Raw genomic sequence first — 14,706 nt, forward strand, 5'->3', positions numbered from 1 at the left:
TGCGGAGTGTTTGAATTATTACAAATTAGCCACTCCTCGCCCTTTTTTTTTTCACGAATCATACCTTCTTCCATTTCCTGCCAATCCCTAAACTATACGTTACCGAGTAACGTGTCGGTATTTCGATCGAAGCTAAGGACAAGGAGATGAATTTATAGTTCCAACCGATTCGAGCCTCCGTCACTCGCCCGGGGGTGGATTTCTTTTTCCCCGTGATAACTCGCAGTCCGAGGAACAACGGACAGGGCGTCGCGCTCATCTCCTCGTTTATCGACAGAACCTTTCGTTTCCTTTCGACTTGGTAGGTACGAGGAAGAGCGTGCTGCGTCCTATTCGCCCGTTCGTAGTTTCATTTTCGTCGGAACCCGTATTGATCCGAGTATTTATAGACCTGTAATTAAGGTTCGCGAATTGATCACGGTGGAAATATTGATACAAGTCATCACGGCTCGACGCGCTGGCAAGTGTCTAAAAATATATTCGCGGTCAAAGTTTCCACCATCGAGATTGCGTGTATTTTAACTCGCACGCGATTCTCACACAAGCTGCAGATCTGGTCTCGGCCTCGACGCTGATTTTCCACCGACATAGGTACGTGAACATCTGTGAACATTCGAGAGTAGACCCTACAGGAGCAAAAATCCCCTACGTACGGAGACGACGACGTTTGTCAACGGGAGAAATTGCCTCGAGATGATAACGCCCGATAGTCCCGTCGGAGGGGGGGGGGTTCATCTACGATCACTAATTCTAACGGCGAGCACCTCGTATATTATTCGATACCTAATAGGTAGATATGTGGGAATAAAGCTGCGCCGCGACTACGCTGAGATGACTTGGTTGTTTGACATGTCGAATGACCAGGTACACGGAGAGAATAAAAGTAACCATGTCAGATATGTTCTTTACTGTAAATGTAGCAGATTTTACTTCGCAAACACGAGTGGTTTTCACTGATTCTACAGTAAATTCTGCATTTTACAAAGTATATTTTACCAAAAACCCTGACGTATCCCTTTTTTCCTGCAGGTTGGAGTAAAATTTTCTCTTTTTCTTCCCTCCGCGTATTGTCAGGCTTACAATAATGAGACAGAATATCGCACGGCTGAGTCGTCTGGGCGAGGAAGCACCTTAATACCTGGATTATCAAACACCTGACTTGGAGATTACGGGGAAAATTTTGCCGATCTACGCGAATCGCAACGGTATTCGTGAGAATCGAGGTGACACATTCCGGTAAAAATCCACGGCTGCGGTTTGTCACGTGTCGACGGCACGTGACGACGGTCACGTGCGGACGAACGTAGCATGTGTCGTGTCCCGGGTGCAAGAACCGTTGAAAACTCGTTGCAATCTATACAAGTTCACTTGCACGGAATATGCGAGACAAGGAGAATACAATGAAGATTGTACGAGGAGAGAGAGAGAGAGAGAGAGAGAGTAAAGAACTAGACAACTTACGAAAAGGATGAACGGCGGGCTGGAATGAAGAATGGAACGAGCACAAGCCGCAGAGCTTGCGCGACTCGTCGTGGTATATATTCGCGAAATTGTGGAAAAGAAAGTGGAAAATTCACATCGCAAGGAAACGAGCGAACCCGGATAAAAAATTTTACACTCATCGCGGCCATGTCGTTGCGTTCGCCCGGAACTCAAGATCATAGCTATTTGACAGATTGACCCAACAAACTTGAAACGGTGTGTATGCGAGCGTTACCCGTCGGCAATAAGGTATACAACAGCGTGGGTGGGCAAAGATTTTCAACGTTCAAGGTCAACAGTCTGCGGGTCTGTTTTGCGTCGGCTCGAAACTACCGCGTGGGTAGGTACCGGTAACCGTACGTAGCCGCATTACCGATTTATCACCTGGCTAGCTGCAATATAGATTATTATACATTATACACGTAACGCAGAGGGATGTTCACCGTACTGTCGAAATTCCCGGCCAACCGATAATTAACCCTCTGTCCCCGCTGTTAATTTTTGATACACGGTTCCCACAGTGGACACTTTATATATTTTCATACTCGAATAGATTTTGGATCGAAATCTTTTGCCGAGTCTTTGAAAAAAAATTCTTCAAGTTACGCTTACGCTTGCGATTAGCACTAGAGTCTGCACAGCGCGGACGAAGGGTTAACCTCACTCACCTGTACCTATCCATAACGACCGAGTGCATGATGATCCTGCAATAACGTACATACGTGTAAACTATGATCTTCAACCACGTCCAGTATAAAAGGTACGATCATGCAAATTTACGCCGCGGTCTAACGAAAGACGCTATCGGCGAATTTTTCGCCGGTATACCGCAACTTGTAGGTACATACTTAATTGAGAGACTGTAGTGAAATAATAATCATTTCGCTGGACCAGCCGCAATATTATTCCCGAGTAATTCGATCGATGCGTAACGGTGACAGCATACAACTGAATCGTATCAGTACGACCATAGAAAGGGAGGGAGAGAAGTTCAAAGACGTCGGGTGTGACGGTACTTTGACTATTTATTTCGCTTTCGTCATACGTTTGATCCGACAGATTGCGGGAGGAAGCTACAGCACATCGCTCGTTGCACCCCAATCGGATCGAAAATCATCGCGTGCGGGTCGGTTATACGCGCGTATACATGTAGGTATATTTGGGGGGTAAGGGAAGGAGGCCCAACAGTTCAGCCCGATAGATTACGTTCAGGGTGGTCGGCCGCGCTGACGTCACTGGGGTTTCTGGCGCCGCCGCTGTGCAATGACGTCACTGTCGGGGTTGTTTGGAGAAAACAGCGGAGGTGGAATTGATGGGAGGGGGTGAGGAGGGAGAAAAGAACACGTGCGGCAGCCTCGTGCCCGCGCGACGACGCTGTTCCCCGATGATGTTCGAGAGTGGAACGGAGTTGCGAAACGGCAGTCGAATGAGAGAGGAGAAGAGGATAGGAAAAAATACGAGAGAGGGTGGGGCAGGAGGGGATATACAGAGATTTCTCCTTTCGCTTCGATTGTAGCCAAACGGAATGGGGAAAAGATAAGAAACGAGCGGTGAGATATTTTCGTCCGCACGATTCCAATTTTTTTTTTTTTTTTTTCTTTTATAAACAGATAGAACAACACGCTCCCCTCCGGCCGGTATCGCGCCCCAGACTCGTCGGTGTATTTACACGTAGCTGGAAGAGGCGTAGGAATTTTCTCTGACCCGACGGAGAAGGGAAATGTGAATATATGAGAGGAAAAACCTGCTCGCGTCAGCCGGGTGCTAAACAATTAAGGCGTATCGCGTCAATGTATGCAGATACTTGGTTACACTGTAAAATATACTTCATTACTCGAGAAAGACGAAATTGTTTGTACGCCTGTAGCTGCGATGATGCGTGCACGCGCGTACACACACGCCTGATGGGTGAGATGGAAATAAAATATGTACCAACGGTTGCGCAACATCATCAACCGGGACGGGATGATGGATGGGTGTACACGGTTTCGCGTCAATCTGTAAGATCGCGAGGTAGCCCGCGAGACGTCGAAGATCGGATCGCTGTCCCTCCCCTGCAATGCCAGTCGTCTTTGGAATTTTTGTCCCGCGGACGCTCGCCGCTCAGGCGTCGAAATTCGTCCACAAGTTTATCGCGTTGTCGCGTCCCCTACGATGCCCACGGTGCCCACGGTGCCCACAGTGCAAGCAGCATTGATTTCCCTGCCCCGCCGCCAACGGAGGCCAGGATGTCTGCGCAAGCGACCCGCGAACCCCCTCCTGGAACACTACACGTTCCACGAGCGTGACTCGCGCCCGGATCTATTCCTGCTGGAGCGTGGAGAGGTCTAAAAATTCCTCCCTCCTTGTCGTACACAAAATGCCACACGTACAGGCCCGCGTTGTGTCTGCAATACGGACGCTTCAAGCACGGCGTATTTATAATAGGAGCGACGCGCTCTAGGAGCAGGTATCCGGATTATTTATCCCTCTATTACAGCTGGACGTGCCGGATCTTCTTCCAGGGCCTCCACGAACGCTCGCGGCTCCCGCGTGCTGCGCAATTATTCATGCCTGTAGGAATGTTAACGCCGTTCTCGAGACTCTGACCGGATTTCCTGGTCCGCCGTATGAACTTTGCACTCCGGATGTTCCGGCATGCGGGGTTGTTGCAGCAGCCACGAAAGAGGGGGAAGGAAGACGTAGGCTTGTCGGTGTGGTAGGAGCCAAATGCTCGCGTAGACGGTGGTACACATGGATGCGGATAGTTATGCAGGCCGTGTGTACATGGGCAATCGATAATATCCTCCGTGGACGAAAATACTCTTTGCTCGTTCATAGCTCACAGCTGACAGGTTTACCGTACCGTATACCAACGAACGAACGAACGAACACCCCGCCTATCCGCGACTATAAAAAAGTAGCCGCGCGCATTGGTGAGGCGAATTCTGATCGTTTGAATAATTTCGTCGCTCCGCAACACCTATTGATGTTCAAATTTAATCAATCACACGGAGTCTCGATCCCCTCCGAGTTTCTCCCTTCCTCCCTCCCTCCCGCCCTCCCGTATATAACGGGACCTTGTTCGAGGAGGTGTCCCTCCCTCTATCTCCGGTTCTCTCTCTCCCTTCAATATTACCCGGCTGGCTCTGATAATGCCGCAGCCGAGTCATCCTGTCAACAGTTCCATAAAATATTTACGACAATCGTATTACCGCAGTTTCCATTTACTTTTGGCCATCCAAATTTCGGGGATACGTGTAAGAAGCGCGCGGAGGATGATTATGTACGCGGCGCAGCCACGAGCGGTAACCGATCCTGGTAAATTGCAGAAGAAATTTATTCTGATCAACGACGTGTACCGAGAGACGCGGAGGAAGCCTGTAGAGTGTAGGGAGTGTAATCTCGGGATTCGAAGGCGAAGGTCAGCCGGGGCGAAGGAGGGAGGGAGGTGCAGAGGAATCGGAAGAAAGATTCTGCCGCAAACACACGTTTCTATCCTCGACTGCAAATATGTATCTAGCGGTAAGACGGCACGCTGGCATACGGGCGCGAGTGATTAAAATCTTGACTATTGTTGGACGACAGATCGGGAAAGATATGATATCAGCATTGACGCACGAAGAGCTCAATCTTTTGCGTAAGTGGTAAATCTTCCGAATGTACCCCACGACATCTGCACGCCGCCTCTCCGCCACGTTCAGACTCGAAACGTGTGTAATATAGTATAATATATATGTAGCACAACATATATGTATACATACATACACACATACACATCCACATCGGAACGAAGTGATAACCGTGTGCTAGTTTTAAAGCCGGCTGATTAATTGTTTCAACGTGCATTGCATACCTATTTATAGTTCCAGCGTTGTTCTGCGTGAAAGACCAAGACTGGGATGTTAATTTATTTTGTAATCCATGGGTAGGTAACAGATATCACGAAAATAATCCCTGACAATTCTTCACCCTGACTCTGCGTCTAAAAGACGCTGCAACTGCAAATGCAAAATTCCGCAGGGAATGGCTTTTTTTCAGTTATACTTGTCAAAAAATTTGTAACAACGCGGGGACGAATTAGGTATAGAAGAGTCCGCGACCTGGTCAAGATTTATAAAGCCCCTGAAAAATTGCGTGCCGTTTGTTCAACCGTATCGCCCAAAGTTTGCGACTTGACTCGGCGTGCTCCGATTACTCTCGATCCGCACTTTGAGCGTTCTTGGTCGTATTGTCGATAAACGGTTGTTTCTGCCTCTCGTCGAGGAGTCTAAAAGCGAAATCGAGACGTTTGTTTATACCGCACTTGCGGGTACCGGGAAACTCGGACGAAACACGAGTCGCAAAGTTGGGGAAGAAATTTAATAGGCAACGCGTTAAAAGAACGAAGTATTTGCGGCTGAACGTTCCCTCGAGAGGAGGAGGTATGGGAGAGGAATTGGTACACCTAAACAAGGTCGATCGGCTCGATCGAGAGCCACTAGGTGAAAACATCGTGCCTACGAATATTCCGCAAGCCGCGGTATATTATCAAGTTTGCGAATTTTCAAGAGAAATATTTAGCCCGGCGTGGCGAGAGAGATACGATAATTTATAGTATCTCGATAACCGTCCTTCATCGGGCCGCGTCGTTGCCGCGAACGCCACTCTCGATCTCTCTGCTCAACGTCATACCTATATTTCGGGCGATAAAGAGCAATCGTAATTATCCCTAGGTATATTATCATACCGAATGAATAACGTGCAATTTTCCCGTTCTTTGGCAAACGATCAGCTCTTCCGAAAGACGTGGAGAGAATCGTTGAATCATTCGCGGTGCAGATCGAACCGCACCAGGTTCACGAATCGTTTGCCGTACTCAATGTCGCAGGTACAAGAAGAACGGTTCTAGGACAGAGTGGAGATATTGTAGGAAAAGTATGCATAGACAGGGAATCCCCTGCACGGAATGTCGCGATCCGTGGATCAAAGGACACGGCCGATCAATGGCGACCCGCGTGGTGCACGAAGGACGTAGAGCGACGCCTCGTAGGCAACGATGGTCAGGGCGTCGCGGCGCTCTCGGCGCTCCGGAATGCCGAGGTGGCGTCGGCTCGCCTCGCTGGTCGAAGTCAGTACGTGGGAGACGCCGTTCCTCGTGCATCGTTGCGTAGGAGAGCCGAGAGTTTGGCGCAGAGTCGAATTGCCAGTCGGGCCGGCACCCGCGACGACGCGACGAGTTTCTTTACCCGGGAGTCGTCGATTCCTACGAGTCAACTTCCAAGACAGGGTCCAAAGTCAGAGGCTGTCGTGCTTTCGGTCGGCGATTCCCGATATCACCCCCCTCGCTCCTCCTAACCCTCCCATCCTCCCCCCACCCACATCCGTCCTTCTCGGTTCGACATAAAAGAGACATAAATTTTCACAACCAACGTTACTTAAACGTACGTCTGCGACGACGACCTACGCCAACCCTACCGCCAGTCTGTCGGCGCACGTCGCCTCCGATTCTTTTACCGAAACGCACAAGCATATTCGCAGGGTTAGCGATTCGCGTTCAAGACAGATTTCTGTAGGGACTTTAAAAATTATCGCGCCGCGCTCTCGCGTCCTTCAGGATAATTTTCTTAAACTTCCAAGACGCGCGTTTGTCTCGTCCTCAGATGGTCAAAGGTGAGTGAGCTCGGTGCTTTTCTGTTTCGCTTCGTGTTTTATACCATCCCTTGATTCTGCATATTTGAGTATAAATTTTACAACCTGCCGCGACAATTAGAACAGTGAATAATTGTCTCGTCAGCATTATTTTCTATTCATGTAAATACTAAGCTTGGCATGCAATTTTACGCAATTCTAATATTCGTTTCATCATCTCATTCGTGTGATACTGCAAAAAGAGAGCATGTTGAAAGAAATGCAAAACAAGCCAAAAGAAAAAAATGGCTGGTTGCATTTAATAGAAGATCAAGTAAGTACCGCTTATATAGTATACATTCCTTGTTCTTTTTCTGTTCTTTGTAACAGGTTGACTTCATTTTTCGTCGTTTCGCAAAAACAAAACAAAATAAAACGAGCAAACAGAATCTGTATAAAATCTTCGCAAGACCGCGCTTGTCCTTTTCTCTAAACTTGACGATGCAGACTAGCAATCAACCGCAGACGATGCCGTCTCTACTTATCGCTCGAGGTACAATACAACCAAACTTTATTTCAAATTATACCATTAATATACTATATGTATAGGCGCTTCTTGTAAAAAATTATGCTCATTGTCGTGCACTTGTGTTAGATCTTGAGCCATTATTATTCGAGGCTAAAGTAAAACTTTGTCATTTAGTTTCACGCAAAGCCACGAGGAAGTGGCAAAATACTGTTTCCGGCACGAGGACGTTGAGAAAAACAAGCATGAATTTGCGACTGATTGTAGAGCCACTGATTTTCTCACGATAAAAAATATGTAGTACTCACCTGTCCACGGAAACGCGCGGGATCTGCAGCTGGGTTAAAATGACCCACCTGCAAAATATAAATTAAACAATGTACAGTAACAGTATTGACATGCTGAGAAACGAATGTACAGAGATAGCGAAAGTAACTTTTCGCAGCGTTCAAGCTCACACGACACTTCGGAGTTTGCTGTACGAAGTTCAATTTTAAAACAAAGCAAATCGTAGGTCCGTTTCTTACTTTTAGTTGAATATGTATAAGGGCCGACCGACTAGAACGTATGAAATGAGTATAAACTGTGAGTTACCCGCAATAAGGTATTCCTACCGATGATCGTACGTAACATGTACATATACCTAGGCGTACAACAATGCGGTACATTTGCGCTGCGCGCTGTAATAATTTTAATACTTGATAACGGATTTTTTTTCTTTATTTCGTAGGATCGCTACCAGACATCGCCGTAACCATGGTTTCAGGCAGAGAGATCCACGGGGCCTTCAGGTACGAACCCCCGACACGGTTAATACGCCCGTGCTGAAATCATCAAATTTCGATTCCATTAATTCCCAGCACCAGCTCCGACTAATCGACTAATCGAGTCAGCTGGCATCTCGTGTAACACGAATAATCCATTGACGCTACGCGGTAATTGTCATCGAGCGGTAAATCGGAATACGTGATGTCCAACCAAGTGTTGGCTGGTTCCGAAATTTTCGCAGGTCGTCTAGCTTTTGTACCCCGGCAAAGTAACGCGAATACCCAGGAGTTTTCCTCGGTTGCACGCACGATCAGGAGTCATAATCTATCCGTATCGACGAGTCGAAGGTGTACATGTATAACTATAGAGTACGTGACAGATAGAGATGGTCGCGGGTTGGGCTCGTGTGGGTCCAGTCGCGTTCGCGAATTGGCAGGAATGACGTCACATTGACGTAGGCAACAATTGTCGACTATTAAAACGCTAGAGCTCCGCTCCTCCGGCCGTCCGTCAAGCAGTGTGCATCACCGCCGAGACGGATAGACGATTCGATTCGACGGTATAAATTGAGGAAACTTCCGTGACTTCCATATGCAGCCCTGTTGTCGCGGCGGCCACGCGGGCAAATTCCGCACACGTATTACCGAAAACAAGAGGATAAGCTCCTTCGTGCGATCAGTTGAATGGAAACGAATATCCCCGTACCTACACGTTGGGCTGTTCGATTCTGTACCTGATACAAGGAAAGAAAATATTTCGAACAAGCGGCGGAAGTTTAACAACTGTACGGTTCGAAGTCATTTCAAGCTTCGCGTTCTATTTTCGACCGTCAATATTTCAGTTGGAAAAGATTCAGGGGGATATTGACGTATTTCTACACCCACGTGCGAATTGCGGTGTAGGTAAATTATACACATGTGTATAATACCTTCGTACGTACGTACGTCCAAGTAGATCTTCAGCCCCCGTGCATACTTACAACGCCCTTCTCCTCACGATCAGCTATTATTCATTATTACCGTATACGTATGTATATATGTGTATACAGGGACGTGCGTGAAAAGAAGAATCTGCCGATGTTCACGCTTAGGTACCCAGGTATAGGTCGTCTTCGTTGATTAATTAATTATCGGTCAATATTAACGAGTCGGCATTGCACCTTATCGTTAATATCTCCGGGCGAGTCGGTGGACAGAGTTTTGAGAATAATCGCGTACGCTAGGCATTTATTAGAGACTCTCGAGCGTCGTTATGTACGGGAACGATAACAATAGCGCGAAATTAAGTTCAGTTTGACTATGCGATTAGCCGCCGCAGAGTTCTGAAAGGGACTCAAGGCTCGACGAGCGGTTAGCGGTCCAGAGACATAATACCTAGTACATACTTATTATTAAGTATCGCGAATGAGCCTCGAAACTTTCCACGTTTCTGCAGCAATTAGCGCGGTTATAACTGCTAGGTCTGTACGTACATCCTGGGTGCCTCTGTCACGAACGACATCGGCTAGACTGTAGCAGGCGAGGAAAAGTACACCTATTGATATTTCCACCTGCAACAAGGCGATGACAGGCGCGTCAACGAATTCGTGCGATAACAATCTGCCCGAAACCTATAGCTGCGATTTCTCTTCCCAAGCGCAGTTTGATCGTGGACGACGTCGACTCGACGGATTCCCTGCGGTGTAACTCGATCGTCGGCGAGAGCCAGGAGGTCGAGGGCTCGTCAGCGGGGAGCAGCTCGCAAACCTCGTCGTCGCACACCCCGTTGGACAGCCCGGGTGGACCGCGAGAGAGAATAAAGCAGATCCAGGTTGAGGCGGAGACGCGGCGGGGTGAATTCGCGAGGCTCCTCGAGGAGCACGCCCAGGTTGTCAGGAAGCTCAAGATGATGGAAGCCGAGGAACAGCTGAACAGCTCCTCCTCGAACGGAAGCGTCCTCGGCGCGGCGACGCAGGCGTGATCTCCAAGGATCATCGTCTGTCGATTGTATGGAGAAAAACATGTCTTACGCGATTTTACCCACCGAGATATGTATGCATGCATGCATGTATGTATGTATGTATGTATGTACACACACACACACGCCGTTTGTGAGCCGTAGTGTTGCTTGATTCGAATGCAAATACCAATCCCAGTGCACTCGAAGCAAGCGTATAATAATACCTGTTACTATGTGTATGTATATACCTATATAACGGATGTATACCCTGCTGAAAAGTAATGCAGAATTTAGAGCTAGATCAGCGTTCCCGGTTTCGTCAATAACGTAGACATGTCGGGGTACTTTTCCTTTACTGCTTTTTTCTCTCAATTTCTTTCCGTCCCTTTTTTTCTTAACCCCTTACCGCATACGAAGCCGTATTTGGCTGTTTGGCTGCTTGAAGTTTCCAGTCTTTTTTTATTTTCAAAAACAACTTTGAATACTATGTGTACATTTCTTCGTGCAACGGAATGTATTCTTTTTGTTGTCTATGGTAAGTGCATACTGTTAAACTATTTGAGTAAATGTAAAATTTTCGTTCCATCTCCTTCGTAATTTATGCAATAAGGGGTTAACGGGCAAAATTTCCTGCAGAGCTAACATTGCTAGATTCCTTTTCTACTCCCTTGTCGCAACACGGGGACAAGGTACAATAAATAACGTATGTGTGTAGTCGAGAAAGCCGAAAGCCGACAGATAGCGAAGCGAAGACGCATACTGAAATATTGACATGTATGAGGCATTGATTTTACGTCAGAACGCTTAGTTGGCAAGCCGCATTAAGTTATGTAGCATGTATGGTATAGAAACCAGAAGTTAGGACGGCTACGAGTACGAGGAAAGTGGTAACGAGCGCGTAAATGTACTCGCACACCAAATGTGTCACCGTAATATTCGTATAGTATATTAAATGACGAAATTAGGAGAAAAAGAAGAAAAGGTAGATAAAAAAAAATTTATAACCTTTACTATTGCGGTATATAGATATTGCGAGCATGATGAGAAGAAACATTCATAGTAATTATATGTATAGGGAAACTTCGTGAGGCTTTAACGTTGAAACTGCAAAAACCGTATACTATATTATACGTATGTATATATACACGACCTTCAGGGATACACTGCGTATCCCTGTATTAATTTTATATAGTTTGGAAACAGAGGGCGGGCTTCAGGTGAAAGGTAGTAGAGAATAACGTACTTTTGGCAATAACTTTTTCAAAGAATTTCAGAAAGACTGCGATGCAATGTAATAAAAGAATAATAATAATAATAGTAACAACAACAACAATAATAACAATAATAATAATGATGATGATTGTTCCAAATATTGTAAACTAGTGATAATTTTTAGCGATATACACCTTATTAATTTTGTAATGAAATTTTTGTGGAGAGAAAAAAAAAAAAAAAAAAAAAAAAAAACACGGCATTAATTGAAAAGTATATGTAAAATAGTATATTTGAGGTAATACCTGCAAGGAATTGATTTTGGAAATAAATGTGAATAAATTAATCCTACGTCAACTTATGTCAGTGACTTTGCTGTAACGCTTAGCAGAGATGTACTAACATCAAGGAACGTGAAGAGAGAACCACAGTGATGGTGTGTTTTTGAATGTAACTGGTTCGATCGATTCAAAATATAGATACGTACTTTATTAAATTGGTAAAATTTACATTCACGGCGATATCACAGTAATCTCTTATTCTCAGTATTTTATATTCTTGGGCGTTATGGCCGTAAGCGCCTTTGAAACAACATACCGTATCGATTTTGAATTACATTATTATTATTATTATCTGATCACACATAAAAAATTGTCGACTACTCGCTGTTACAAAATTTTCCACTTCAGGGACTATTCAGAAGACCTATGAAACTCGAGGCAAAGCAAGGGGAAAAAGTTACTATCATCAATTAATTCAGTTAATTGGTTAACAATTACATGTCAGGAAACCTTCACGGCGACAAAAAATCTTCAGAAGAAGATAGCAGCAGAACGTTCGACACTTGCAGTTCTCATAGGAGCGGCAACGATAACTGGGAGAGGAAAAGTCGAGGATTGGTACTGACACGATCTCCTTAGAACCAACGATATGTCGAAGAAAATTTTGAAACGCTCTGATGGAAATTTAACACTGCCACCGCAAAATTTTTCAACGAATTCGCGACAAAGCCGAGTAAGTTCATTTACACAACAGTCGGCAACAACGTCCACTTGCTGCCGACAACTCGTTTGTCGGCAGTGAACGATCGTCGCTACAGAAGAAGTGGCGATTTTTGTGGAAAAACATTGTTTCGTTATTAGTATATAAGCAACGAAATTATATAAATTCATCAAACATCATATCATACGACCGCGCATGAAAGAAGGAAAAAATTGCCAATTACGGCTCTCTGGGTCTCCGTTGGTCCGCGAGCATCATCATCCTGTGGCTAAGTTTAACATTGTGATCGCGCAAGTACCTAATCAGATCGGCTTGCTTCTCGAGTAATTCAGCCAAGTTCGATCCCTTCTGCTGACAGCCAACCTCCCCGCCACCGGCGTACGAGTCTTGGGTGAACGACGACAGCCATTCCTCACGGGTGACATCTGGTGGTGGTCTCAATCGATTGAAGCGCCTAACTCGTCCTAGAATGTGAACGCGGCCCTCCGTTAGTTATATCAATTTGATACAAGAATCGGTAGGCATCTTATTTTTTCGGCATCATCTTGGACGCAAACTAACAATCCGCCGGGCTTACTGATATAATTGACGTAGACAGGAACGATTATCGAAAGCTCCAAAGTGGTGAGAAGCAATATGTAGTTCATCGGCGTAAGCCACTCCGAAGCTCTGCAGTATTTCTCGTAGTCCATTTTGTGCGTATGATGTAGGATTGTTGCGAGCAAAAGGTAAGCGACGTTCCAAAGTGAGGCGACGAAAAACGGAGCCCTTATGTGCGGGTAAGTCGACTGATAGAAGTCCAAGTAGCCGCTTATCCTCAAATGATGATGTTTCGATTTGAGAATATGATCGAGCAGCATTACCAGGAGCCAGTAGGCGCAGTGGAGATACAACAGTACGAAATATGTGTCGCATTTGTTTGATTCCTCAGGCCAGAACGAGATAAAGGCTATCCCAGTTATTTCCAAGGCAACCTAAGAATAATTAAATTCGTACGTAATGCGTATATGTCGCAAATTACTCAACTTTCGAACTTCGGTTAGGTTTTTCTACGTCACCCGAGGAGTTAGAAAAGAACACCAAGAACGAGGTTATGATATTTTACTCACGCCAAATACGAGGGCGACTAAAGTGTACGGGATCGTGTCCAATTTGTGAAAGTTGTCTTCCTCCTGCGAGGTGATAACAGGTTGCAGATATTCGTCGTCGTCCATGTTCATAGAAGCGGCAAAAAATACGGCGCCCTTCAACGAACGAAAATATCATAAAGGCGATATTGAGGTTAGGGCTGGGTCGGCTTTTCCGCGAACTCGGAGAGTACGGCACTAGCTGAACCATCAGCCATGATTGGTCATTGCCTCACTTACGCTTCCAGAAGTGTTCGGCCGATCACGCACGAGGCTGACCATTCCCCGACGAGCCTGGTATGTGAAGGATTTCAAGCGAAAGATCGCCCGTCTTTATCTGCCTCGCGCTCTAGCGATCGGAAGGGACTGCCACCAAACGTGTGCCGATGCATTCCTCGGAGCTGCGCTAGCAATAACACGCGCCTATGATCCCCCAACGTTTGTCGCAACTGCGGGAACGTTATTGCAGCCGCGATATTACATCGCGCGAACGATAGTCTTACGACTGAAAGATCGATGATCGAACAGGGACGACGGGGGTACAGGCATCAATCGACGTTCGATGACGGATCGTCGATCGGAACTTGAGAGATGAGATCAGATCAGCCGCGATCAGCCGTTTCCCCGATGAGTTTACAACCACTCGTGTGACAAGCCACGGACTTTGGAACCACGGAATAAGCGATTCAAGTGTCGCTCCAATCACAATGGCATCGAGAGCAGACGACGAGCATTCTCGTCAGGCGAAGCCCGCCAAAGTTCAAAATTTCAATAACATCTGATTGTAAAGGCTGATGCGCGCAGACGGCACTTGGGTTTTCGCTATTTCAAAATGATTGTACCTTCGGTTGTTCGTAGTTGTTAATGTTTTTTGTGAGTAATCGTAGTATAACAGAACAGTAGGGGTAATTAATGGTTAAAAAATAATGCACTCAAGAATGCCAAACTTATGCACTATCACGAATCGCGATGGATGACCGAGGAATAATTTTTGTCGCGTCTCCGATGTGTATGCTGGATTTTCGCTATTTGGAAGGAAAAAAAAAAAACAAAAAAACGGAG

The 14,706-nt window shown here is 46.1% G+C and overlaps 2 protein-coding genes across 3 annotated transcripts; one reads left to right on the forward strand and one right to left on the reverse strand.

Moving 5' to 3' along the window:
• Positions 1–6,576: 6,576 nt before the first annotated feature.
• On the forward strand, positions 6,577–12,309 carry LOC124309406 (uncharacterized). Of its 2 annotated transcripts, XM_046773056.1 has the most exons (4): positions 6,577–7,113; positions 7,462–7,624; positions 8,328–8,388; positions 10,006–12,309. In XM_046773056.1, exons 2-4 carry the CDS (start codon positions 7,573–7,575, stop codon positions 10,322–10,324), a joined length of 432 nt encoding a protein of 143 aa, XP_046629012.1. In that variant the 5' UTR covers positions 6,577–7,113; positions 7,462–7,572; the 3' UTR covers positions 10,325–12,309. The 2 variants fall into 2 exon arrangements, with proteins under 2 accessions (XP_046629012.1, XP_046629013.1); XM_046773057.1 differs by lacking the exon at positions 7,462–7,624.
• Positions 11,983–14,259, reverse strand: LOC124309401 (transmembrane protein 192). Its single transcript, XM_046773049.1, has 4 exons — positions 13,885–14,259; positions 13,627–13,761; positions 13,095–13,491; positions 11,983–12,981 (listed from the first exon to the last, which is right to left on the reverse strand). Exons 1-4 carry the CDS (start codon positions 13,924–13,926, stop codon positions 12,737–12,739), a joined length of 819 nt encoding a protein of 272 aa, XP_046629005.1. The 5' UTR covers positions 13,927–14,259; the 3' UTR covers positions 11,983–12,736.
• Between the last annotated feature and the right edge of the window lie 447 nt (positions 14,260–14,706).

This window comes from Neodiprion virginianus, chromosome 7 (genome assembly GCF_021901495.1).
Source record: "Neodiprion virginianus isolate iyNeoVirg1 chromosome 7, iyNeoVirg1.1, whole genome shotgun sequence".
NCBI lineage: Eukaryota > Metazoa > Arthropoda > Insecta > Hymenoptera > Diprionidae > Neodiprion > Neodiprion virginianus.